Genomic DNA, 24,173 nt, shown 5'->3' on the forward strand with positions numbered 1-24,173 from the left:
CAGAACGCGTGCAACTGCACAGGCAGCGCGTGCGCAGTATAATTCGCCGCTTTCATTAATGCTTTCAGTGAGGTCCAGTCATTACAACTTACACATGAAAAAAGCATGGGTACAGTTGCTCCAGAGGCTGCGGAGGAAGATATTTCTTATCGTGGAGCTTCTGAAAGTATGTATGTCTGTATATATTCCTTTGCGTGTTATGTATATATTCCTTTACTTATGTGTATGAATGTATTATTTAATTATGACTTTCAGAGAAAGTAACTTATTGGAAAATCATAATTAAAAACATACATTCATAGTAAAGGAATATAAAACATACATACATATACGTAAAGGAATATATGTGGACATACATACATAACTCATTCTCACATTCCATTCACACAGCCACAATTGCTCCTTCTACCTACCGTTCTGAAAACCCTTTAAAAGATAAAAATTTTTAACTTTAAAACTTAGTTAAAATTTCTTAAAATAACTTCCCTCCCTTTCCCAAACAAAAATATTGCATTTCAAAAGCTCCACGATAAAATATATCTTCCTCCGCAACCAATGAACCACTTTACACTTGCTTTTTTTCAGTGTAACTTCTAAGGACTTAACCTCACGGATTTCATGAATGAAATCCACGAAGTTCACTGCGCAAGCGCTGCCTGTGCAGTCGCACGCGCTCGAGGTCTGGAAATGCCGGCGTTCCCCGCATGCGCTGTTCATGCTGAACGCCGGCATTTCCAACGGCCAGAAGCGTGAGTAAGCCGACCGCACTCACGCTTCTGGCCTGGAATTTCTGGCCCAGTATACCCTTCTTCCCAAATCTTTAAAATCACCTTTTGTAATTCAGATTTACACTACCTTCCAATCTCAAATAGTTCCGTGTAAGCGGATTCAAAGTTATCCTTCCATGGAATTCCTGAGTCATCAGTTGTAGGTTCTGAGAAGAGATCAAAAGCAATTAGGAGGAGCAGCTTCGAAGAGGAGAATTGTGAGTCAGGATTGATTCAGCTTACTTAATAATAAATCAAACAATAAATGACACTGAGAGCAATTATAGCAATAGCTGTGATGGCCCACTGCCTAGAACAAGTTAAACTCACCAGATAAACTGCTAGTTGAATTAGTCAGAGTTATTTATTGATTGGACAGAAAGGATGATTGCAAATCAGGGTCAGAAATTTACATTTATCTGAAAGTGGGCAAGTAGTTTTCAACTCCATTCTACCAACCGTTGCTTGATTTAAAAAGAAAGACAAGGTTAATTTTATCTCCCCGCAACAAAATGGACACTTGGAGTTGAGTTTTCACTGTGTTACTGAGCAGCAGGAAGCAATAATGATTCTTAGTGGGTGAGATTTGACCCATATTTGTTCAGAATTTGGGTGTAGGTTCAGTATGACTGAGTTGTTCTCACATTCTTATTAACAAATCTCTTGTAACTACTACGTAACTGGACTATCAACAGTAATACTTCACAGGTTGCAAAATTTCAGTGTCATATTTAGAAAAGTGATCTTCCACATTTTTTTTCAGACAGGCGTTCTGTATATTATTTACTTCAAATCTTTTCATTTTAGAAAAACATAAATTATAAAGTTCTCTGATCCTCAGTAAATTAATATTTAATTTTTCAGAATTGCTCTCAGTGACTATTTCCTTATGCATTTGGGTAATTAGAACTCAGCTGCACTTACCATTGCTGCAAGACAGTGTTACAAAATCAGATGGCTCACTTGGTGAGCTGATTCCCCAGGGGTTACTTGCACTGACTCGGAACTGGTACTGACAGCCTGGAATCAGGTCCTCAATCACAAGGTAGGTGTCCAAAGTGGATGCTACTGATTGCTGCCATGCCAGTGATCCTAAACATTGAAGGACTCCAATATTATTTTTTTCCATTTCAGTGCAAGTACTTGTCTTTTGTCAACTATATTATTACTTTCAATAAAAAATTCACATGGCATCTAAGCTAACATGGCAGGTACATTGCTGGATTTTACTGTTTAGCTGACTAAACTGAGAAATTGTGAGGAACCACTGCTAAACGTAAAACGTTACTGATTTTAACTTCTGCATTACATCAATACAGTTTATGAACAGTCATACATAAATTCTTATTTGTATCATTAGCACATTAAGGCTACATGTTCAAAATGCAATGAAGCGTTACATTGTCAGTATTCGAACACATGGTAGATAAAACCTGTAACTTAATAATTTCATCTTGTAGGCATGCATTAACAAAGAATGAGTCTAGTCTGCCTATAAAACAGTGATAAAATGTATCTGACTGCTATCTAAAATTTAGACTGACACTGAACCTGAATTATATAAAATGTTACATATTATGCGTAAACAAGGGTGAGGACAGCCAGATTAACCCTTCGCTAAAATGGTATAATAGTTGAATGACAGATCATTTCAATCTAGAAATGTAAGCAATAACAACAAAAACACTTCTAAGAAATATATTGATAAGTAAGATTCTGGAAATCATTCTGAAAATGATAAAATAATAAGACGACAAATATACAAGCTCCAATTTTTAAAGTTGCTACCATATGTGCACTTTAGCACTTTTAAGAAACCTATTTAATCTGTTTTCAATAATGTACTTTGCAATAACCTTTGAGGAATTTTGTGAAAATTTAGCATTTTAAGGGATTCAATTAGTAATCACACATACAAAATATTCTGGCCAAATAAAAAAAGCTTTAAAATGTAACATATTGAGGGCACAAGTAAATGTTTTGAGTAGAATCAAATTAGAGCACAGAAGGAGGCTATTCAGCTCACTGCATCTGTGCCAGTGCTAGCTCTTCAACTGGTTCTGTCTACCTAATCCAATTCCCCTGCCCTTTCCTCATATCCTTTTATATTCTTTCTTTTCAAAGACTTAGCTCGTTCATTTTTGAAATGATGTTATAGACCCTGTAATTGCCACAGTCCGTTATGCCCCATTTGCGGCAATGAGTCCTGATTTCAGTTGCCAATGCTTTGCAGAGATGAATCTTACAACATTTTCTGGGTCAGGGAGCCTTTGCATATCCATTGGAGAATCCATTGGTGCAAATCCCTTGTAAAATGGGTGTAATGTGTTGGGGGTGCTTTGAAATTAGAGTGCAGCCTTTAAAAAAGCCAATTCAGACTGAAGGGTGCATTAGCTCTCTGGGGAAGCAGCAGATAAGTAGCGAAGTGTTTGGATCACTCAGTTCACTCTCCCCGAGCTCCACTGGATGGCTCATGTATTGCCAGGGATGGGCACCAGGATGAAACATTTTAATGAGGAGAAACAGGTGCACAAAGGACTGGGAAAGGCAAAAAGCACAAGAGTAAAGAATAGTTCAGAAACAGAAGGGATCAGACAGGGGGACAAATGCGAAGCAGCCCAAGATGGGTTTGGGGTGCAGGTATGTAAATGCATGGAGCGTGGTCAATAAGGTTGGTGAGCTGTAGGCACAAGTCACCACGTGGGACTATGATTTAGTGGCAATAACAGAGACCTGGCTCAAAGAAGGAGAGAATTGGGAACTTAATATTCCTGGCTACAAGGTATACAGGAAAAAGAGGGAAGGAATAAAAGGAGGGGGGGAGCTGGCAGTCAACATTCCTGCTAAGTTGCGCAGCTGTGCAGCGGTCTGGAGGTTCCATGCAGGCCGCTCACTGGCTTCTAAAGAAGTGAAACTGCGTATGCGGGAAAAATTTAATGGGCCGTGCAGCCAGTTAAAGGGACAGCGCACAAAAAAAAAATAAGAGAGAACATTGGTGGCAGTATTGATTAGAGAAACTATTATAGCACTGGAGAGCGATGATGTAGAGGGGTCAAAGACAGAGTCCATTTGGTTAGAATTAAGGAACAATAGAGGAGCTGTTACACAGTATACTATAGGCCACCAAATAGTGGAAAGGAGATAGAGAAGCAACTTTTCAAGCAAATTACAGAAATATGCAAGAACTATAGAGTAGTGATAATGGGGGACTTCAATTATCCTAATATAGGCTGGGATAGTAACATTGTAAAGGACAAAGTGGGGGAGAAATTCCTGAAATTTGTAGAAGAGAACTTTCTTGAGCAGTGTGTTTCCAGCCCAACGAGGAAGGAAGCAGTGCTGGATCTAGTTCTGGGGAATGAACTGGGGCAAGTGGAGCATGTTTCAGAAGTTACAGAGCTAGGGAGGGGCAAGGCCATGGAGGACGAGGCCATATACTCCACAAGAGCCTCCTCCCACCCTATTTCATCTCACCCTATCAGCATATCCTTCTACTCCTTTCATGTACTTATCTAGCTTCCCCTTAAATGCAACTATGCTATTTGTCTTAACTACTCCACATTCTAACCATTCTCTGGGTAAAGAAGTTTCTCCTGAATTTCTTATTGGATTTATTATTGATTTAAATATTTTTCAAGTTTTTTCCTTTAATTTTAGTCAATATCCTTTAAAAATTACTTAAAATGTGGTGGACAGCTTGTAAATTGAGACTAACAGATCAGATATTTCTTCACTTATTATGGGTGAGTGGGACGAACTGCGGACAGAACACATGTACAAACTATTTTTCATAAAATGCTATTGAAATGCAGTGTCTTGGTTAAAATGCATTATGTTCATAGATTACCTTCTTCCCTGTATTCAACAGTGTAACTGGAAATGGTGCAGTTTCCTGTACTTGCTGGAGGTAACCATCTCAGAATAACAGAGCTATTGCTTCTCTCCTGGGCTAGAGGCCGGCCTGGTGCTGCTGGAACACCTGAAAATGGGGAGAACAATCATCAGAGCAGATACAGACCAGTAAATCACAACTAAAAGTAAAGTGCTTGCTGGAATGGAAATGAGTTTCAGTGTTTGAGGACAGGATGAGGGAATCAAGAGTTTTTAATAATTTAATGAGTTGCTGTTTGCAGTGGCCTGCTGCATTACAAGTGTAATGGCAGTCAGACAACCATTTTTCACTTTGCAGAATACCTGGATGCTAAACCTAAAATACTTACTTTGGCTTTAAAAACTTAATTGCTAGCATGTACTGCACTGCATTATTTGAACCCCGCTCCAGACAGTCCCGGCAAGTGGAGTCGGAGCTCCGGCTCTAAATTCTGGGTTGATATCCAGCGGAATACTTGCGTCCGTGGGTGTGGGTGCCCCCCCCCCCCCTCATATGGGTTGTGGGAGCCCGTAAAACCCTCCCGCCATAGTGTGGAAACGTACCTTTTATTGTAATACAGGCAGACGATTTAAAATGGTGTAGCACGGGCACAAAATGGCTTCATGCAAGTCATGATTTATAGTTTCGGTGAGATAGGAAAGGGGAGCTTCCGCCTTACCTTGCAGACCACGGCAGTCTGCAGAGATTGCAGTTTCGTTCTGAAACAGTTTAGATTCGCAGAACAATAAGGGTCATGTAAGTCAAATGTCGTTTTATAATTAACTGGTATCTGAGCTGGGCTCAATCACGGGTCAACAACTCAAGTTGACCTAGGCTGTAGGAAACATAGGCTATAGTAAGCAAACACCGGACCTTAAAGTCCAGATGGTTAGATAAAAAGCAGAACTAAAAGAATGGGCTTTGCTGATGCTATAAGATTATATATAAGTTGTTTTCGAAGAAATGCGATTGGAGGTTAATGTATGTTGCTAAAGGAAATTGTGTAATAACTGCTGAATTTGTACTTTTTGAAGTATATAACCTGTAACTTTTTGAGAGTCCGTAGCTCTCTCTCCTAGCTGGTACTCCAGACTCAGCTGAGTTCTGAGCAGTTCAGCAGGACCAAGTGCTCCGGCCGATAAAGAATAAAAGACTATTCTTTGAGAAAACAGTGTTCGAGTCGATTATTGTCGAACCAGATTGACACCTAAAAGAATCTAAATCGTCAATAGGACTAACCACCCTAATGGCTGGTACGAAGATGGTTACGGTCACGGAAGGAGCGTTAATCGCGGCCAGTAATCCTTCCACCACTTCATACAGTTCCCCAAAGGGAACAGTGTGAAGACACGTACGACGACGACTATAATTATCATCGGTGGGTTGGGTGGGTGTTAAACAGGTTGCTTCTTGTTCCAGTAGGCTTAAGTGATTTTTTTGTTCCAACTCAGTTTCAGCAAAAGTGAGATTAGTGCATCTAGTAGAGTACACCATGATAATGGAAACTTTCCCTTTACTATTCTTTTCTTTTGTAGTGACTAAAATGTGGCTGGTAAATTACAAGGCCTAGAAATTCAGTCTAGCCACTTTTGGGGCGGTAAAGTCGGGCGGGCGGTAAAGTTAGCGCCCGCCGGAAAGTGGAGGCCACTTCACCGAAATTCAGTAGCTTTGGCCAAGGAGTTTGGGCGAGCGCTGAAACTGGCGTTGCACTCCTATCTTTAGGCGCTAAGCCGGCGGTGCGGACTGATAACGCCGAGGCCGGGCGCAGCGCAGGTGCGGTCATGTTTTGATTGACAGCAGACACCCTGACGCCGGCCAGCTCTTAAAGGGGGAAGGGTCGACTTTGTCTGCTGCCACGCCCTGGATAGTGGAGCCCTGCAGCTAGGCCTGAACACTGCTGGTGGACCCAAATAGCGCCTGAAGCCATGCAGAAGGCCCGTGAACGAGCGCAGCGCTTCTCAGAGCATGCTTTGAGGGTGCTGCTTAGGGGGTTGGAAAAGAACAGAGAGATCTTGTGCCCGGACAGTGGCAAGAAGGCTCCCAGGAGGCAGTACAGAAGAGCCTGGAGGGAAATCGCCCTGAGGGTGTCAGCCAACAGCGATGTCCCCAGGACTGGTGACCAATGCCGCAAGAAGTACAACGACCTCACTCGGTTGGTCAGGGTGAGTACCCTTTCCAGTGTCCTCCTCATCCTTGCATGTGCACCTCACATTATGGGCAAAGGGACCTCAAAGGCCTAATGGCCAGCCCTCCTCCCGCAGCTATGGCACTGGCATGATCATCAATAGCACTTTCTGCACTTCACACACTGGCCAAGCTATTCGACCATGGGAGGCAGTGCACACAACAACAGGGCACCACACACAACAACAGGGCACCACACTGGCCAAGCTATTCGACCATGGGAGGCAGTGCACACAACAACAGGGCACCACACTGTACTTAGAGGCCATCCTTTCTCTTGCAGGCCAAGCTGGCGCAGAATCTGAGGAGCCGGACTGTCACCGGGGGAGGGCGTGCCCAGTTCCAGGAGCTCAGTGACCTGGAGGAGCGCGTGGCTCGACTCATGCGTGCCCGGGTGGTTGGCCCCGTTGCTATTGGAGATGCCGACCCTGTGCTGGGCCCCAATGGTGAGGACATGACCGTTTGCACCTCTCTCATTCCCCTTGCGCTTCAGATCTACATCCTTTGCCACTGTCCGACCAATGCGCATAATGCCACCAATCATGCCTCCCTCGCTGACGCCCTGTCCTCACTCTAAAGCTACTCTTGTGCCTTCCTGCTTTCAGCTGGTGAGGAGGAGGTTCCTGAAGCTGAGAGTGCTAGTCCCTCGGAAGAGGAAGACGACGAGGACCAAGAGGAAGGCGGCACATCGGGGGAACCCTCATCCGCACCAGGGGATGGCAATGGAGGGGACACGTCTTGCCTGGAGGAGAGCCGGGGGAAGTGTTGCAGGGGGGTGTAGCTCCTGGGCCCAGTGGCGTCCAGGCACGCGGGAAGGGTCGGGCAGCACGGCGGCCTTCTCCCCAGAGGGGGGAAGTGTTGCAGGGGGGTGTAGTTGCTGGACCCAGTGGCGTCCAGGCACGCGGGAAGGGTCGGGCAGCACGGCGGCCTTCTCCCCAGAGGGGGGAAGTGTTGCAGGGGAGGGCAGTTGCTGGGCCCAGTGGCGTCCAGGCACGCGGGAAGGGTCGGGCAGCTCGGTGGCCTTCTCCCCAGAGGGAGAGTCCAGCCTCCAGTCCGGAGACGGTCCTCGCCCAGGAGGTGCGCCTCCTTGATGAAATGTCCGCGGCCTCGGAGCGGCGCCACAACGAGTTCATGGGGGTTGTGGGACAGTTGCCTCAGGCCATTGAGTCCCTGGCTCATAGTGTGGCCGACTTCGGGGACTCACAGGCCAGGGGTGTCGACCAACTCGCGGCAGCACAGGACGCGAGTCGAGAGTTCGTGAGTGGTGCCGTGCAGACACTGGCTGATCTGATGCGGGCACAGACCAGGGCAGTTCGGGCACTCACTTCTGCCACACTCGCTGTGTCACGGAAGCATCGCCAGGGCACCCGCTGCCCTGCTGCAGCACAGCGGTCTGGCCTTCACCAGATTGCTGCGCTTGCTGCAGTGCCAGCCCAGCCGAGTGCCAGTGTCTCTGGCGACCAGCGAGCACCTGGCATCAGCCAGCTTGCCCCCATTGATGCAGCCGCCACTGCCACTCCCCCAGCCAAGCTGCGACGAGCTGCTGGAGAGACTGATGCTGCCCAGCCACAGCTGCAGCAGTCAGCAGCCGGCCCCTCCAGGGCCGGACCTCGTCTAGGCCGACCCCCAAGGGCATCTGCCGTCACGCATTGTGCCCCTCAGGAGCCTTCCCCCAGCCTTGCAACACCCACAGGGCCCAGGTTGAGGCAGAGCAACAGGTCGGGCAGGGGCCGGAGAAGCCTGCACAAGGACTCGCCCTGTCGGCACACCAAGTAGAGTGTGTTGCCAACTGTTTTTTTATATGGGGGTGTTTGTGTTCTGTATGGGGGGGGGGCTTATTTTGCTAACGCCGAAGATGAAGGCAACTGTTTTTTTATATGGGGGTGTTTGTGTTCTGTATGGGGGGGTTTGTCTTGGTTAGGCCGAGGATGAAGGCCAATTGGATGGACAAGTTTTGTTATTCCTCCCCAGGTTGTGGGAGTGAGATATGTTTTTGACTGTTTTTTGGGGGTGTTGTCTGTTTTTCTGTTTCATGTGGGAAGGGCCCTGAGTTTGTTAAATAAAGCTTTTTATTTATTCAGCTTGTCCAGGTGTCATGTTTCAAGTGGTTGTTGCATTAAACGGCTGAGGGCTTGCGGAGCGGCTGCATTCAGGTGCGTTCATTGCCACAAGCCATTCCCTGACAGGGGACCTAGAAGTGTCGTTCAATAAGCCGCCGGCGGACGGCCCTTGGACCTTGTGGCTCCCTCCTGGGCTGGTACTCCTCCTCCTCCTCCTCCTCCTCATGGTCCTCCTGCTCGTCCTCCTGAGGTGGTGGTCCAACGTGAGGTGGCAGTGCCTGAGTCCTGCGGATAGCCAGGTTGTGCAGCATGCAGCAAACGACGACGAACTGGGAGACTCTATCCGGCGAATACTGTAGAGATCCGCCGGATCGATCCAGGCAGCGGAACCGTTGCTTGAGGACGCCAATCGTTTGCTCTATGATGTTCCTTGTGGCTTGATGGCTTTCGTTGTATGCCTCCTCCGCAGGGGTCCTGGGCGCGCGGAGCGGGGTCATGAGCCATGTACACAAAGGGTAGCCCTTGTCCCCAATAAGCCATCCCCTTGGTGGAGGCTGTGCCTCGAACATGTCAGCCACAGTAGTCTGGCGCAGGATAAATGCATCGTGGCTGCTTCCTGGAAAGCGGGCATTGACAGCTAGGATGCGCTGCCTGTGGTCACACACCAGCTGTACATTGAGGGAATGGTAGCCCTTCCGGTTGCGGTAATCCTCGGCATTGTCGATAGGTGCCCGCATAGCCACATGCGTGCAGTCAATGGCGCCCTGCACCATGGGGAAGTCGGCGATCCTGGCAAATCTGACTGCACGCTGCTCCTGCCTCTCTAGGGTCATGGGGAAGGAGATGAATTGGTGTCTCCTTGCGAAAAGGGCATCGGTGACCTGCCGGATGCAGCGATGCACGGCGAACTGGGAAATGTTCGCTATGTCCCCAGCAGCGGCTTGGAATGAGCCGCTTGCATAAAAGTTCAGAGCCACCGTGACCTTCACTTCCACTGACAGAGACGTCCTGCACATCAGCTGTGGACGCAGATCTCTGTGAAGCAGCTGGCAGATCTCTGCAACCACCTCCCTTCTGAAGCGCAGCCTCTTAACACAATGCGCGGCAGTCATGGTGAGATAGGACACCTGCTGCCGGTATTCCCTGAGTGGGTAAGGCCTACGTTGCCGACGCCTGATGGCCCCTCTGCGTCTAGGCATGGCTGGCCCTCTCACACAGCGTCTGCGAGCCCTTCGCACATAATGCTGGAACTGAGGGTTGGAACCCCATGCAGCTCCCATAATAAACTTGCAAACAGTGAAATCACAATGAGTGAAATTTCCAAGCTCTGGCCAGAAGCCAAAAATACCTCTCCTATGTTGTCCCAAATCAGGAAGGTCTGTTCCTTGGTCTCTGTCCAGAAATCCAAAGCACTAAAGTCATTGCAGCAAAATGGCTGGCCTTTATAGTTCAGTCTAAGTGCCCTTTAATTAGCGCTCCCCGAGGCCCGCAGGGCCTCTGCTGCGTTCCACTTCACAGTTCTTAACAGCGCCACGCCCACATTGGGCGGGCGCCACTGAATTTCCGGTTTGGGGCGCACAAACAGCGTTGCACGACGAAATGACGTCATAAGCTGCGCGCGCAGCTGAGCGGGCTTTGCGCCAGCGCTAAATGTCAACTGAAGTTGGGCGTAGGCGCAGATCGGCCTGCGCCCGGGCGCTAAGTGCCTAGCGCTGGAAATCTACCCCTCTTATGGCGCTAACGGCTGGCGGACGCAACTGAATTTCTAGGCCCAAGTATACTGCACAAACTTGGGGAAAACACCCAATTTGTTCATTTATTAATATGCTGCTTGCCTCACCTCTTTGTAATCACAGATTTAAGACTCAATCCAATTCAGTCTCCCTCCCCAGTCGTTGTTCCCAAATGCAAGTTGGATCTGAGCTGCTGACATTTTCTACTATGTAAAATGGTCATTTAACTGTCAACCGGCCAAATATCTGAGCAATTCTACTTACTTAATATCCCAAATATAGGCTGACAGCGTGACACAGGAGGCTCAAAAATAGGGAGAGATTTGAAGAGGAAAATGTTCTTCAACGAGTTAGTTACAGAAAATGATTTGAAAAGATTTAGTTACCCTGCACTTTGATTGTAGCTGAAGATGACGTTGATCCCATTTCATTCACTGCCAGACAGCTGTATATGCCACTGTCTTGAGGCATGATATTGCAGATTTTAAGCATAACCTCTCCAGAATCACTATAGAAATGAAAACACAAATGCATTCTTTTAATGAAAGGAAAGCTGAATAATTTCCACAAACAATTCAATAAATGCTGTCAATGTGGTCCCCTATTTGATGAATCTCACTCACAAATTTCAATTTAAAGAAAATGAGGCCATTCAGATCATCCAACCCATTTTGTCCACACACCATGTACAATTGCCCTATTATGATTCAACACAACTTACTTAATTTCTTGAAAAAATTGAATAAACACTTAAATTCCCAGGAAAATAAACCTCTTGAGTATATTTTGTGACTCTTCGGGTGATTTAACAAAACCCCAGGATACAAATTGAATATTAGCAATCTATTATTCAACCTGATTAGTTGGGTCGGGGGGGTGTGAAATTAGGTTTGTTTGGGTCTCATTTGAGGTAAGTAAGCAGTTTCTATGCTCAGCATCTAAATTAAAACAAATTTTAACTGGCTGGGGGCTGGGGGGTGGTGCTGGGGGCTTGGGGGGGTGGCTGGGGGCTGGCGGGGGGGGGCAGTTAAAATCACAGAGCTAAATTACCCACCCTGGAGCCACTGATTGCAGTTTTCGATTGCTCTCATGAGCCAATCCCGTCACTTACCTGCTGTTGATGGGTGGCCTCTGAACTGTGTGAATTTCCACAACTTCCCACAGACTTCCCCCGCCCCCAGAACAGGTGGTGAGTCAGCCAGCGGGTTTAAATGAGTCCTGGAGTTAAAATACCCCGGGTTTCAGTTCTGGAGCAAAGCTGCTCACCGGTTCAAAAACTGGCCTAGTGTTAAAATCAGACTGAACTTGTTTACTTCTGCATTATCTATGTTTCTCAACATTTTAAAGATTATGGGGGCATTGGCTAAGGAGCCTAAGGACCAAGATTTCAGGGACACTACTGTCTTTAAAAGATCACTGATTCGGAAGCACTGATATCATAGTGAATACATTCTCCTCTTCTGTGGTGCAGATGGTGGAACTTTGGAGGAGTCCATAGCCCACCTACAGAATACAATGCAGGAGGTATGGCATGACATGAGGGACTCCCAGGTAATATTCGCAGTCCAGATGATCAATGCAGCCTCTAGATGCCATAAAGAGGCTGTTGTCACTTAGAGTGGCAACAATGACTGCTTCCAGAGATAGTTTAAAAAGCACCCTAGATCAAGGTGTTCTGGAATTAATTGGAACAATTCTACCAGCTCTGAATAAAGCCCTACGACATGTGAAGACTCGGAGTTAGGTTGTGACTGCAGTACGACGCAGACTTGGCTTAACTTTCACTGCAGGTATACCTAAAATTCCATCACTTCTTTTGTAGTGCACAGAAGTACAGTTAGAAGGAGTGGTGATTTAGAAATTCCTGAAGGGAGATTTCAATGCCAATGGAATTAAAAAATGTTTCTATGGCATCAAACCCCACCTCCCAGAGCCTGATTTGTTGCAGTTATTGGCATTTTGGAGCCTACTGTAATTCTCAGTATAATTTTGTTTTTAATTAATTAAATGTGTTATTATTCTAACTCACTCCCTGTTTTATTCCCAAACCATGGCAATTCCACAAAATAAGCCAACTGATGTATTCATATCAGGAAGATCCAACTTAGCTAAAAAAAAAAGCTGCTACAACCACTGTTGAAGAAAATAATCCTTCACATAAGACAACAGTCAGGCATGCCCCAGAAAGTTCATCTGGAGGAAAATAAAATATTTAGAAACTGCATTTTAGCAGCTTATGTGCTAATATATAACTCCTTTGAGGACAAACACTAAATGAGCATATCTGTAACAGACTGTGAAAAATCAGAAGCTCATTTTAATTTTAATTCTCAAGTATGTGCACAATAAACAATGGGACTAAGGATTGTCTGATTGGTTACAGTCTTGCCTTTCAACATATGTAGTTCTGACAGGCTCCATTCCTACCTTCCTGATTGGTTGAAACTGTCAACCTCCAATTTTTCTTGTAAAATGCTGACAAGCTGACACATCGGTCGAAAAGTTGGTATCAGCATGAAAAGCTGATGGTTGGCATGTATGCACCTCAACGTGTAAGGATTGAGGTGGCCTTCGCGAGGGCCAGAGGTAGATTTGCTACAGGCTCTGGTATATCTGCGACTGCATGGGCAGCCTGGGTCTGCATGCTTTCTGACACTTGTGCAGACATTAGAGGGGAATGGTGGCAAAGTTCATCTGTGTTGGTGCCCTAGGAGACACTGCCATCATCTGTGTCCATTCCAATAACATCAAGGAGATCAGAGAAACCCAAATGGATTGTGGCTTTTGTGCAATTTAGAGCTTTTCTGGGACTTGCTTTTCTAAATAATCTTAATAAATTCAGTTTTACTTGCTATAGTTTTTTTTTTCTGAAGCTTTATAGAGGCTTTGGCTATTGAGAGAAAACGGGAGCCTCTTCAGCAGATACACATTCACTTTCTGCACAGAAAAATGCTTTTGGTTCTGAAATTCTGCTACATTTTGTGGAGATCTAGCTGATGAGGTTACCTGAACGACAGAGTGTAGCGACTGTCATTCACAAGAACATTTTGATCTGGTCCTTTCCAGCTAACGATAGGTTTTGGTCGCCCACACACTTTACAGCGTAATATGACCGTCTCACCAATAGCACACGTCAAATCGGCCGTGGGGATGAGAAATTCAGGTGCCACTGTGTGAAAGGAAAACACTGATGTCAGTGAAAATAAAATCTATGATGTGAATCATATACAGTGTACAAATCATTCACAAATCATCTAGTTATTCTGAATTATATTAGTGCATGAGAAATGCAACTTCAGCATTAAGGTTGTAATAAAAGATAAACTTACCTTCATGAATAAAATTTGGATTTAGCAACTGGAAAAAAATGAAAATTTGTAGTCAGTAAGTTACTTTTTTATAACTTTTTCTAAAGATTTTTCACTCAAATTAAATGAATAGATTGTTGGCATGGCAAGGGTATTTTAGTTGGACATCTAAATATAAACATTTCAGATATTACAAAACTGATATCAAACAACACATAATTTCCAATGATCTTAAAAAACACTGCGCACTATGGTGTGACACTTGCACCTCGATTTTAACTCATCCCGTCTGGCGGAAACCAGTTGGGGGGGAATTAAAATGGAGTGGGCCAAGACCACCCGCCCCAAGCTGGCGAGGTCCTCTTTAGATATACACCTTGAAGATCGACAAAGTCATCGGGGCCCAATCTGCCATTTTAACCTGAGGCCTGAGCGGGGGGAGCAGTGGCGGCATCTGCGCAAGGCTAAAACTGCTGGCAACAGCAGCCGAGGCTAGAAGAGGCCTGGTGAGGTAAGTTTTTATTAATGTGTTTCTGTTTCCTTTTAAGGCAGAAGGAGCAGTAATGCTCCTCCGAGACCCACAAAGAAAACCTGGGCCTCCCTTACCCCAGGCTTTCCCTCTCCCCAAGACTTACCTGCTCCCACGGGTGCCGGGGACAGTTTCCTGCCTTTTATTTCCCTCACTTCCTCAGACCTGTGCTATCTTTCATGCATGAGCAACACTGTCCTACCCTGAAAGACACATCTTCACAACTTTTCACCAGGCCACACTCCTAACACACTTCCTTTCTTCTTGCAGGTCAAGCTGCACAAAATACCAGGGAGCGAGCACGGACAGTGGAGGAGATCATTCATCAGGATGACAGCATGCCTGCTCCCCCGCCAGCCTCTCAAACAGTGCCCATGCTGGTCCCAGATAGCCAGCTGGGCAGACTGTCCCGACACCTGGCAAGATCTGCAGCCCGGCCTTCTACAGCCAAAGCTCCTTGAGGCTGCCCACCACAGTCACCTCAAGTGCCCTCAGTGGAGGTTCAACACCCTTCCATCTCCCATGGCATAGGCACTGGGGAAGCACCACGTAGGAACACCAGAATAGACAAACGAGCACTAGAGTGATTTCAAACTTCACCGTATTCAATCCTTAATGAACCGTTATGAACCATTTTGTTGATGTGAAATGTCTTTGCATTGCTGTTGGTTGCAACTTTCCTACTGATGGCAGTCCAACACCCAAGAATGTACAATTTGAGGACATTCATCTGGTGGTGCAAGGACTTGTGTGATAGTATGAAGGACTGTTGGTGCATGGTGAAGGATAATTCAACAAAACCGTTTGTCTATTATTTGCTGCTGTAGAGCTCTGGTAACTGGCAGTATTGCTGGCCCTCTGCATTCTTGATCATCCTCTGCTCTTGCTCCTCCACTTCTTCCTGCTCGGGTGGCTCCAAGTAATGCTCCCTATGCACGGTGAAGTTATGCACCATACAGCTTACCACCACAAATCTGGATACTCTCAGGGCTACATTGCAGGATGTATCGACATATCTAGCAGCGCAAGCTCTGTATCAAGATGCTAACAGTTTGCTCAATCGGAGCTGTGGTGGACACATGACTCTGATTACAGCGCTCCTCAGCGTCTGTACTCAGGTTCCTGATTGGAGTTATGAGCCACGTGATCAGAGGATGCCTCTTTTCCCCAAGCAGCCACCTTGGGCCTATCCATTCAGGCGCAGAGATCGTTCCCCAAGGATCCAGTATTTCAGCTATCATTGTCCTTTGGAAGGATGGAGTTTTACTGCTCTGAGGCTGTGGAGCAGAGCAATTTCTTTTCCATTCCTTTTAGTCACAGCTAGATTTGCAATGAAATGAAGGCCACGTTGTGGCTAAAGTATTGTTTTGATTGTTTTCCATCCTCTTTTTCTTAGCATTCTACATTTATAAATAATGATTTAACTATTTAGAATTTTCAACAGTGCTATAAAAACAAATGACTGCCTTTTTGCTGTTCTATGAATGCATAGTGACATCAATAGCTGACCTGGCTCAGACCACCTCCCCCTTTCTATTTTGGTTCTCCCTTAGTCACACATCATTCGTAATGGAAGGCAAGAACCCATTTCCAGACTTCTGTCAATGATGTGTACTGGAAGATTTGCAAGAGCAACCTCAGGTGACTTGAGGATAAATTTCAGCAGGGATTCTCTCACTCGTGTGCCATTTTTCAAATCTATTTTTTAAAATTTCCTACTCCCCGTATAATTCAGAACCTTCAATAGAAGGATCAACAGAAGAAAAACTTTACAATGTAACCCCGTAACATTATTTTAATATTTTAGACTATAATTTTAATCAATAATTATTTTAAAATCAGGCCTAGAAATTCAGTGGGCTGCGCCACCAGTTAGCGCCTAAAGAGGGCACTCAGTGGCTTTAGCGCCACTGGCCATGCCTCCCGCGATATTTAGCGGGGCGCTAATGGCGGCATTAGCCTGTAGCGCTGCGCCGCCACCGATGACATCATCGGTGTGCGCAGCGCCCCGCTACCGCCCCGAACCCGATATTGGGTCGCCCCCCCCCCCCCCGTAGCGCTGGTCGCAAATCGCGATCGGTTCAGGGGGGTCTACCTGCGGCGGTAGTGGCGCAAATTAAGGGGGAGTTTCGGTGGCTGGCTGCCAGCACCTCCTCGCGCCGCCGTCCCCGGCCTCCTGATCCCCCCCGCCGGGCAGTGCCGGCTGTGTCCCGAGCGCCCGGCACTTCTCCTCGGTGCCGGGCTCTTTTGCTGGCACTCGCGATCAGAGATCGCGCTGCAGCAGGTCCCTCCACCTTAAGAAGAGGAGGAAGGCCTGCAGTACCACAGCACGCCGTGCCGCAGCGTGTGGCGCTGCGACACGTTGCGCTGCGATATTCAGTTTGAGCGCCCCAAGCGGGACGCGGGGAGCCTCGAGCAGCGCCCCGAGTCCCTCTTGGGGCGCTCAAACTGAATTCCCGGTGGACGCAAGCGGCGCCGTTCACAGCGCAAATTCCGGCACCCAGGCGAGCTTGGCGCCACCGAATTTCTAGACCCTAGTTCCTTACCCCATGAGAATATAATATTGCATTAATTTTATTTTGTGCAGCTTTTTCATTTTATGACATTAATTGAACATTATGAAACACAGCTTCATGCCAATTTAATATTAAAATACAAAACATAACTTGAGGTTAGTGCTTTTCTTTTAATTAGCTTAAATGGGATGTTAGAAACTTAAGACATATTGAAGAAAAAAAATCTTTGATTGCTAAACCCCTTTTTGCATTTTATCAATGCGTATATAAATCTGTTTTGTGAAGGTTTTAAACAGCATTACTGATGGATGAAAGTGAATGGAACAAATGCACCTCAGTAATATATTTATAACTCTTCATACTGACAATGATTTTGATGGGGCAAAGGTGACATGTTTTCTCAAAATAAAGAGAGATATAGGCCTAGAAATTCAGTATAGCCACTTTTGGGGCGGTAAAGTCGGGCGGTCGCTAAAGTTTGCGCCTGGCGCAAAGTCGCGCCCCCTTCGCCGATATTCAGTCGCATCGCCCCAAGAGGTTGCTGCTGCGCTAAAACAGGTGATGCACGACTATCTTTAGGCGCTAAGCCGGCGGTGCTGAGCGATACCCCCGAGGCCGGGCGCAGCGCAGGTGCAGCGAGTTGCTGATTGACAGCAGACACTCTGGCGCCGGTCAGCTCTTAAAGGGGGAGGGTGGATTTGTTTGCCTGCTATGCCCTGCACACTGCAGCCCTCAACCTAGGCCTGACCACTTCAGCTTCACCTGCACAACGCCCAGGGCTATGGAGAAGGCCAGGGAGAGAGCGCAGCGCTTCAGCGACGGTGACCTGAGGCTGCTGGTTGGCGGAGTGGAGCGCAGGCGCCATGTTCTTTTCCCAGAAGGTGGCAAGAGGCCGCTGCCCAGCGCCTACCGGAAAGCCTGGAGGGAGGTCTCCAACAGGGTGTCTTCCAACAGCGTGGTTGCCAGGACTCCTGTGCAATGCCGGAAGAAGTTCAACGACCTCACTCGGGTTGTTAGGGTGAGTACCCTTTCCAGTGTCCTCCTCATCCTTGCATGTGCACCTCACTTTATGGGCAAAGGGACCTGAAAGCCCTAATGGCCAGCCCTCATCCAGCAGCTATGGGACTGGCATGAAAATCACTTGCACATTCAGCACTTTACACACTGTACAAGCTCTTCGACCATGGGAGGCAGTGCAGACAAGATCAGGGCTACACACTGGAGAAGCTATTCGACCATGGGAGGCAGTGCAGACAAGATCAGGGCTTCACACTGTACTTAGAGGCCGTCCTTTCTCTTGCAGGCCAAGGTAGTGCACAACCGGCGCAACCGAACTGAGACCAGGGGAGGCCGTCCTGACCTCAAAGAGCTCTCCGACCTCGACCAGCGTGTGGAGCGCATTATGGCAGGCCGGCTGATTGGCCCCGTCGCCAGTGGAGATGCCGACCCTGTTCTGGGCACCAATGGTAAGGGCATCACCTTTTGGACCTCTCTCGTTCCACTTGCGCATCAGATCAGCATCCTTTGCCACTGTCCGACCAATGCGGTGAATGGCACCACTCATACCTCCCTCGCTGCCGCCCTGTCCTCACTCTAAAGCTACTCTTGTGCCTTCCTGCTTTCAGATGGTGACTCGCCAGGTGAGGAGGCGGGCCCTCAAGCTGCCACTGTCAGCCCTTCGGAAGACGAGGAGGAGGAAGAGGAAGCCGGCCCATTAGTGCCACCCTCAGCCGCGCCAGCCCATGGCGATGTAGGGGACACGTCTTCCCTGGAGGGGAGCTGGGGGGAAGGGTCGGAGGAGAGTGAAGCTCCAGGGCCCAGCGGCCTGCAGCAACGCGGGAGGGGTGGGGAAGCTCGGCGGACTTCTCCCCAGAGGGTGAGTGCGGCCTCCAGTCCTGCGACGGTCAGCGCAGAGGAGGTGCGCCTCCTAGAGGAAATGGCCGTCCAGGCTGAGCGCAGGCACACTGAGCTCATGGCTGCAGTGGCAAGGATGCCTGACTCCATAGAGTCACTGGCAAGGAGTGTGCAGGAATTCGGGGCAGCACAGGCCAGGAGTCTGGAGCAATTCAGTGCAGCACAGGCCAGGAGTCTGCAACAATTCAGTGCAGCACAGGCCAGGAGTCTGCAGGACATCGCGGCAGCACAGGCCAGGAGTCTGCAGGACTTCACGGCAGCACAGTCGGCTTCTAGCCAAGTGCTCAGTCGTGCCGTCCATTCACTGGCTGGTGTCATGCAGACACAGACCAGGGCCACACGGGCACTAACTGCTGCCACCCTCGCTGGATCAGCCAGGCATCGCCAGGGCACCCGCCGCGCTGCAGCAGCCCAGCAGTCTGTTCTTCAGCTGTTTGCTGCGCATGCTGCAGTGCTGGCCCGTGCGAGTGCCAATGTCTCAGGCGACCAGCGAGCACCTGCGATCTGCCAGGTTGCCACCATTCCTGCAGCTGACACTGCCACTCCGCCATTGCAGCTGCCACGAGCTGCTGGACAGACTGCTGCCACCCAGCCAGAGTTGGAGCAGTCAGCAGCCGGCCACTCCAAGGCCAGAGCTGGTGCAGGCTGACCTCCAAGGGCATCTGCCGTCTCGCCATCTGCCCCTCAGCAGCCTTCCCCCAGCCTTGCTGCAGCCACTGGGCTCCCATTGAGGAGGAGCAGAAGGGTGGGCAGGGGCCAGGCAAGGATGCGCAAGGCATTGCCCTCGCAGGGCAAAAAGTAGAGGTATGCACAAATGCCTGGTGCTTGTTGTAAGGCCGAGACTGGTGCAGTTGTTTTTGTGTAAGGCCGAGACTGGTGTCTTTCTTCCTTTTTGTAAGGCCGAGACTGGTGTCTTTCTTTCTTTTTGTAAGGCCGAGACTGGTAGTTTTGTGTTTTTGGAGGGGGCTTCTCCACATGAGCATGTAATGTGGGAAGGGCAGAGGTTTTCAATAAATTATTGTTGTTAAATTGCAGTGTGCATGGTTTTTTGGTTAAGTCCTGGTTGCCCTGCTCGGCTGAGGGCTTGTGGAGCAGCTACATTCATCTGCTGACATTGGCACAAGCCATTCCCTGAGAGGGGGCCTAGAACCGACGTTCAATAAGCCGGCGACGGGCGGCCCTTGCACTTTGTGCCTCCCTCCTGTGCTGGTCCTCCTCCTCCTCCTCCTGCTCCTCCTCCTGAGGTGGTCCTCCAATCTCTGGTGGCAGTGCCTGAGTCCTGCGGATAGCCAGGTTGTGCAGCATGCAGCAAACGACCACGAAATGGGAGACTCGCTCCGGCGAATACTGTAGGGCTCCACCGGAACGATCCAGACAGCGGAACCGTTGCTTCAGGACGCCGATTGTTTGTTCGATGATGTTCCTGGTCGCTTGATGGCTCTCGTTGTATCCCTCTTCAGCAGGGGTGCTGGGCGCACGGAGCGGGGTCATCAGCCAGGTACACAAAGGATAGCCTTTGTCCCCGATAAGCCATCCTCGTGGGTGAGGCTGTGCCTGGAACATGTCTGCCACAGAAGTCTGTCGCAGGATGAAGGCATCGTGGCTGCTGCCTGGAAAGCGGGCATTGACAGCTAGGATGAGCTGCCTGTGGTCACACACCAGCTGGACGTTCAGCGAATGGTAGCCCTTCCGGTTGCGGTAATCCTCGGCATTCTCCAGAGGTGCCCGCAAAGCCACATGCGTGCAGTCAATGGCGCCCTGCACCATGGGGAAGCCCGCGAATGCTGCAAAGCCCATTGCACGCTGTTGCTGCTTGGCAAGGGCCATGGAGAAGGAGATGAACTGACGTCTCCTTTTGAAAAGGGCATTGGTCACCTGGCGGATGCAGCAATGCACGGCGAACTGGGAGATGTTGGCAATGTCCCCAGTAGCGGATTGGAAGGAGCCGGTGGCATAGAAGTTGAGAGCCACCGTCACCTTCACTGCCACCGACAGAGACGTCCTGCTCCTCAGCTGTGGCTGCAGATCACCGCCAAGCAGCTGGCAGATCTCTGTGACCACCTCCCTTCTGAATCGCAGCCTCCGAACACACTGCTCGTCAGACATGTTGAAATAGGAGAACTGCTGGCGGTATACCCTGGGTGGGTAAGGCCTCCTTTGCCGACGCCTGTTGCCCCCTCTCCATCTAGCCAGGGCTGCCACTCTCTCACGGCGTCTGTGAGCCCTTTGGATGTAATTGAGAAAGCCAGCGTTGACACCCATTGCAGCCCCCATAATATGCTGGCAAACAATGAGATGTCAATGAAGGCAAAGACAATTGGAAAGCTGTGGCCTGAAGCCAGAAGTACCTGTCCTAGTGTTGGGCCAAAGCAGAAAGCTCTCTACCTTGGTCTCTCTCCAAAGATCCGTTTGTCAAGAAGGAGTGCTGCAAAATGGCAGCCTTTTATAGTGCAGGAGGAGTGCCCTTTAATTTGCGCCCCCCGCGCCCCGCATCGGCTGAGCACCGTTCCACTCTAACAGTCGCTAGGGGCGCCAGGCGCACAATGGGGCGGCGCGACTGAAGTTCCGGTTGGGGACGCACAAAGGGCGTTGCACGAGGAAATGACGTCATGATCTGCGCACGCAGCTGAGCGCGTGCAAAGACTTTGCGCCGCCGCTAAATCTCTAGTGAAGTTGGGGCGAGGCGCAGATCGCGCTGCACCCGGGCGCTAGCCGCCTAGCGCCCGACATCTACTCCTCCTAAGGCGCTAGCGGCTGGCGCAACCAACTGAATTTCTAGGCCATAGGCTGTGAAGAGTGAATTAAAAAATGTCAACACTGATGCGTCAAGCGAAAGAAGTTTGTATCAGATCTGTCTGACCTAAAACTCATTTTCAATTAGCCTTTTGTATCTACTGATCAAAATTACACACTTAGCTCGAAACTGTATCAAATGCATCTTTTTCCTTAATTCATCTTGAAAGCTCTAGTGACATCACCCAAACCCCAAGACTGACAAAAATAAATGCACACATGGCAGCTATATTTTCCGGCAAGTTATCAATTCTTTTCTTGGTTTATGAACTGGACAGTTTGGCCCAACCAGTTCGTACTGATATTTATCCTCAACATCAGCAGTAATCGTAATCCAATGTGCCCGCTCTATCTTTTATTCCTTTTTCCTTCAGCCACCTATCTTGCTTATTCTTAAATGTTGGCATGGTCTCTGCTTTAATAAATAACTCTGGTAGAGCATTTCACATCCTCAGAACCCTTTGTGTTGAAAAGGTTCTCTTGCTCTCTATCCTAAATCTCTTACGTTTAAGGGAGGATTATAACTCTTTCTGCCTGGTAGTAGCGGAGTTAAAATCGAGGTGGTGGACTTACTGTCCCATTTCTACTCAAAACTTGCACTGGGCAGTCTAAACATCTGCCTGAGTCAGGTGGAAGCCTCACTAACCTATGAAAATGGTGTACATAAGATCCCGTTGCAACCTTGAGGACCTACTGGGCAAAGTGTGCACTGCAGATGCTCTGCTCAGTACAGCCTGGCAGTTAAGATGAAGAGGCCACAAAAAGGTAAATCTAAAATTATTTCTGTGGGGCCAGGTGAAGCAGGAGTGCTCCTCTGGGCTCCAGAAGAATTATATGGGCTTCTGCCACCCCATGCTCCCTCCTCCTCCGCGATTGATTCCCAGCCCCGCTGGACTGACCTGCTGGGTTGACCAGATATTGCGCCGGCCCAGAGCTGGCAAGTATGTTCAGGGCGTGCAGCTTGCTGGCAGCATGTTAATGAGGCCCTGCCCTCAAAATGCTCTGGTTTCTGCCGGCCAGCCACCGATAGTTGAAATCCCCCCTTTAATCTTATATCAATGTTCCCTTGTTCAAAACGCTTCAAATCATTGGAAATACTCTGTTTCTATCTACTCTTACCCTTTAGAATTTTCAACACATCTATCAAATTACCCCTTTATTCTCCTCTAATCCAATGAAAATATCCCGGATTGTTCAAGTCTTTCTTCTATTTGTATTTCCTCATACTACTGAATTTGCTCTATACCCTGTCAATTGCCTTAACACCATTCCTAGACTGTGGAGCAAAAGTACACCCAGTACTCCAACTGTGGTCTTACTAAGGATTTATGTAGATCAGTGTTGTCCAATATGTTAGCCACTAGATACATGTGGTTAATTGGAATTCCATATGTGGCTAATTGGATTTTTGATTAGTAAATAAAAAATGAATAATGAGACATTTTTTGGTTTTGATCTGTCCAATATTCAGTTGAAGGAAATTGGGACACATCCATGACTTGATATCAGGTGGGCAGTCTGACAGAACAAAGGTGATCATGGGGTCAGGAAAGGTGGCTTTGTTGATTGCTGCTCTGCATTAGCTGGACATGCTGAGTGCCGCGTCCTGTAAAGCTCCTTCCTAGGTTACATAGAAATTACAACAAGGAAACAAGCCATTTGGCTCAACCAATTGATGTTGTTGTTTATCCTTCACATGAATATTAGTCCTAATCCGCTGCCTTGTATCACTTTATTCCTCTTTCATTCAACCACCTATATAACCTATTCTTAGTCGTTGACATGATCCCTGCTTCAATCACTAACAATGGTAGAATATTCCACAGCTTCACAACCCTCTGTGTAACAAAGGCTGAAATTTTCTGGGGTGGTAGCGGGTGTGATCGGTGGTGGGTCGGGTGGGAAAGTTGTTATTTTTGACAGCAGGTTCTCATCTCGCTTCCACACGCCTTTCCCCCGGCGCGTCTGTCATCATGGAGCCGACCCGACCGGCAGCAGCGGGCGACCCAATTGAAATGATTATCAGGTAGTTTTCAGGCACTTAAGAGCCTTTTTTCACTTGTTTTTTAATTTCCGTGCATGGCCACGGGATTCATGCAGCTCAGGAACCAAGTCTGTCAACCTGAGGCGGGAGTTCCGTGGCCATTGCTCCAGCTGATTACTTGACAGCATCAAATGTCCAGTGAAAGCTCCCACCTGACAGATGATCACTTTCCTCACGCAGAAGCTGTTGCTCAGTCCATTTCCAGCACAGATTCTGCAGGCTGCAAGTGTTTCCAGCAAAGTCTCCATCCAGTCTCACCTCATTGGAAGAACTCTCACCATTGACAGAATGCTTCTGCCATCTGTACTTCACCTGCCATCTATTCCATCAACATGGGTGCCGTTTATGCTGTCTTACCTTGGTCCTCAGAATCGGACCACGATGAGCCCCAACACCAGCAACACCAACAATCTTCTTCGCAATCACCTGATGCTGCACAGGACAGAGGGCATCA

General features: G+C 48.2%; 1 protein-coding gene and 1 long non-coding RNA gene across 7 annotated transcripts in view; one reads left to right on the forward strand and one right to left on the reverse strand.

Annotated features, from left to right (window-relative positions):
* Positions 1 to 24,173, reverse strand: part of kalrna (kalirin RhoGEF kinase a) — a 1,017,450-nt gene that overhangs the window by 44,231 nt on the left and 949,046 nt on the right. For 5 of the 6 annotated variants that reach the window (XM_085986273.1, XM_085986275.1, XM_085986274.1 and 2 more), the window contains 5 exons: positions 13,945 to 13,972; positions 13,622 to 13,784; positions 11,002 to 11,123; positions 4,615 to 4,746; positions 856 to 934 (listed from right to left, as the gene is read on the reverse strand). In XM_085986273.1, the coding sequence (XP_085842399.1) occupies positions 856 to 934; positions 4,615 to 4,746; positions 11,002 to 11,123; positions 13,622 to 13,784; positions 13,945 to 13,972 (524 nt within the window). Of the gene's footprint in view, positions 1 to 855; positions 935 to 1,691; positions 1,860 to 4,614; positions 4,747 to 11,001; positions 11,124 to 13,621; positions 13,785 to 13,944; positions 13,973 to 24,173 lie in introns of all 6 variants that reach the window. The other variant, XM_085986280.1, reaches the window with a different exon arrangement.
* On the forward strand, positions 900 to 8,882 carry LOC147120402 (uncharacterized). Its single transcript, XR_015078187.1, has 3 exons — positions 900 to 985; positions 4,636 to 6,800; positions 7,428 to 8,882. It is a non-coding gene; the product is annotated as an uncharacterized LOC147120402 (long non-coding RNA).

This window comes from Somniosus microcephalus, chromosome 4 (genome assembly GCF_052327205.1).
Source record: "Somniosus microcephalus isolate GS21.2 chromosome 4, FLI_Smic_1.0, whole genome shotgun sequence".
Taxonomy (NCBI): domain Eukaryota; kingdom Metazoa; phylum Chordata; class Chondrichthyes; order Squaliformes; family Somniosidae; genus Somniosus; species Somniosus microcephalus.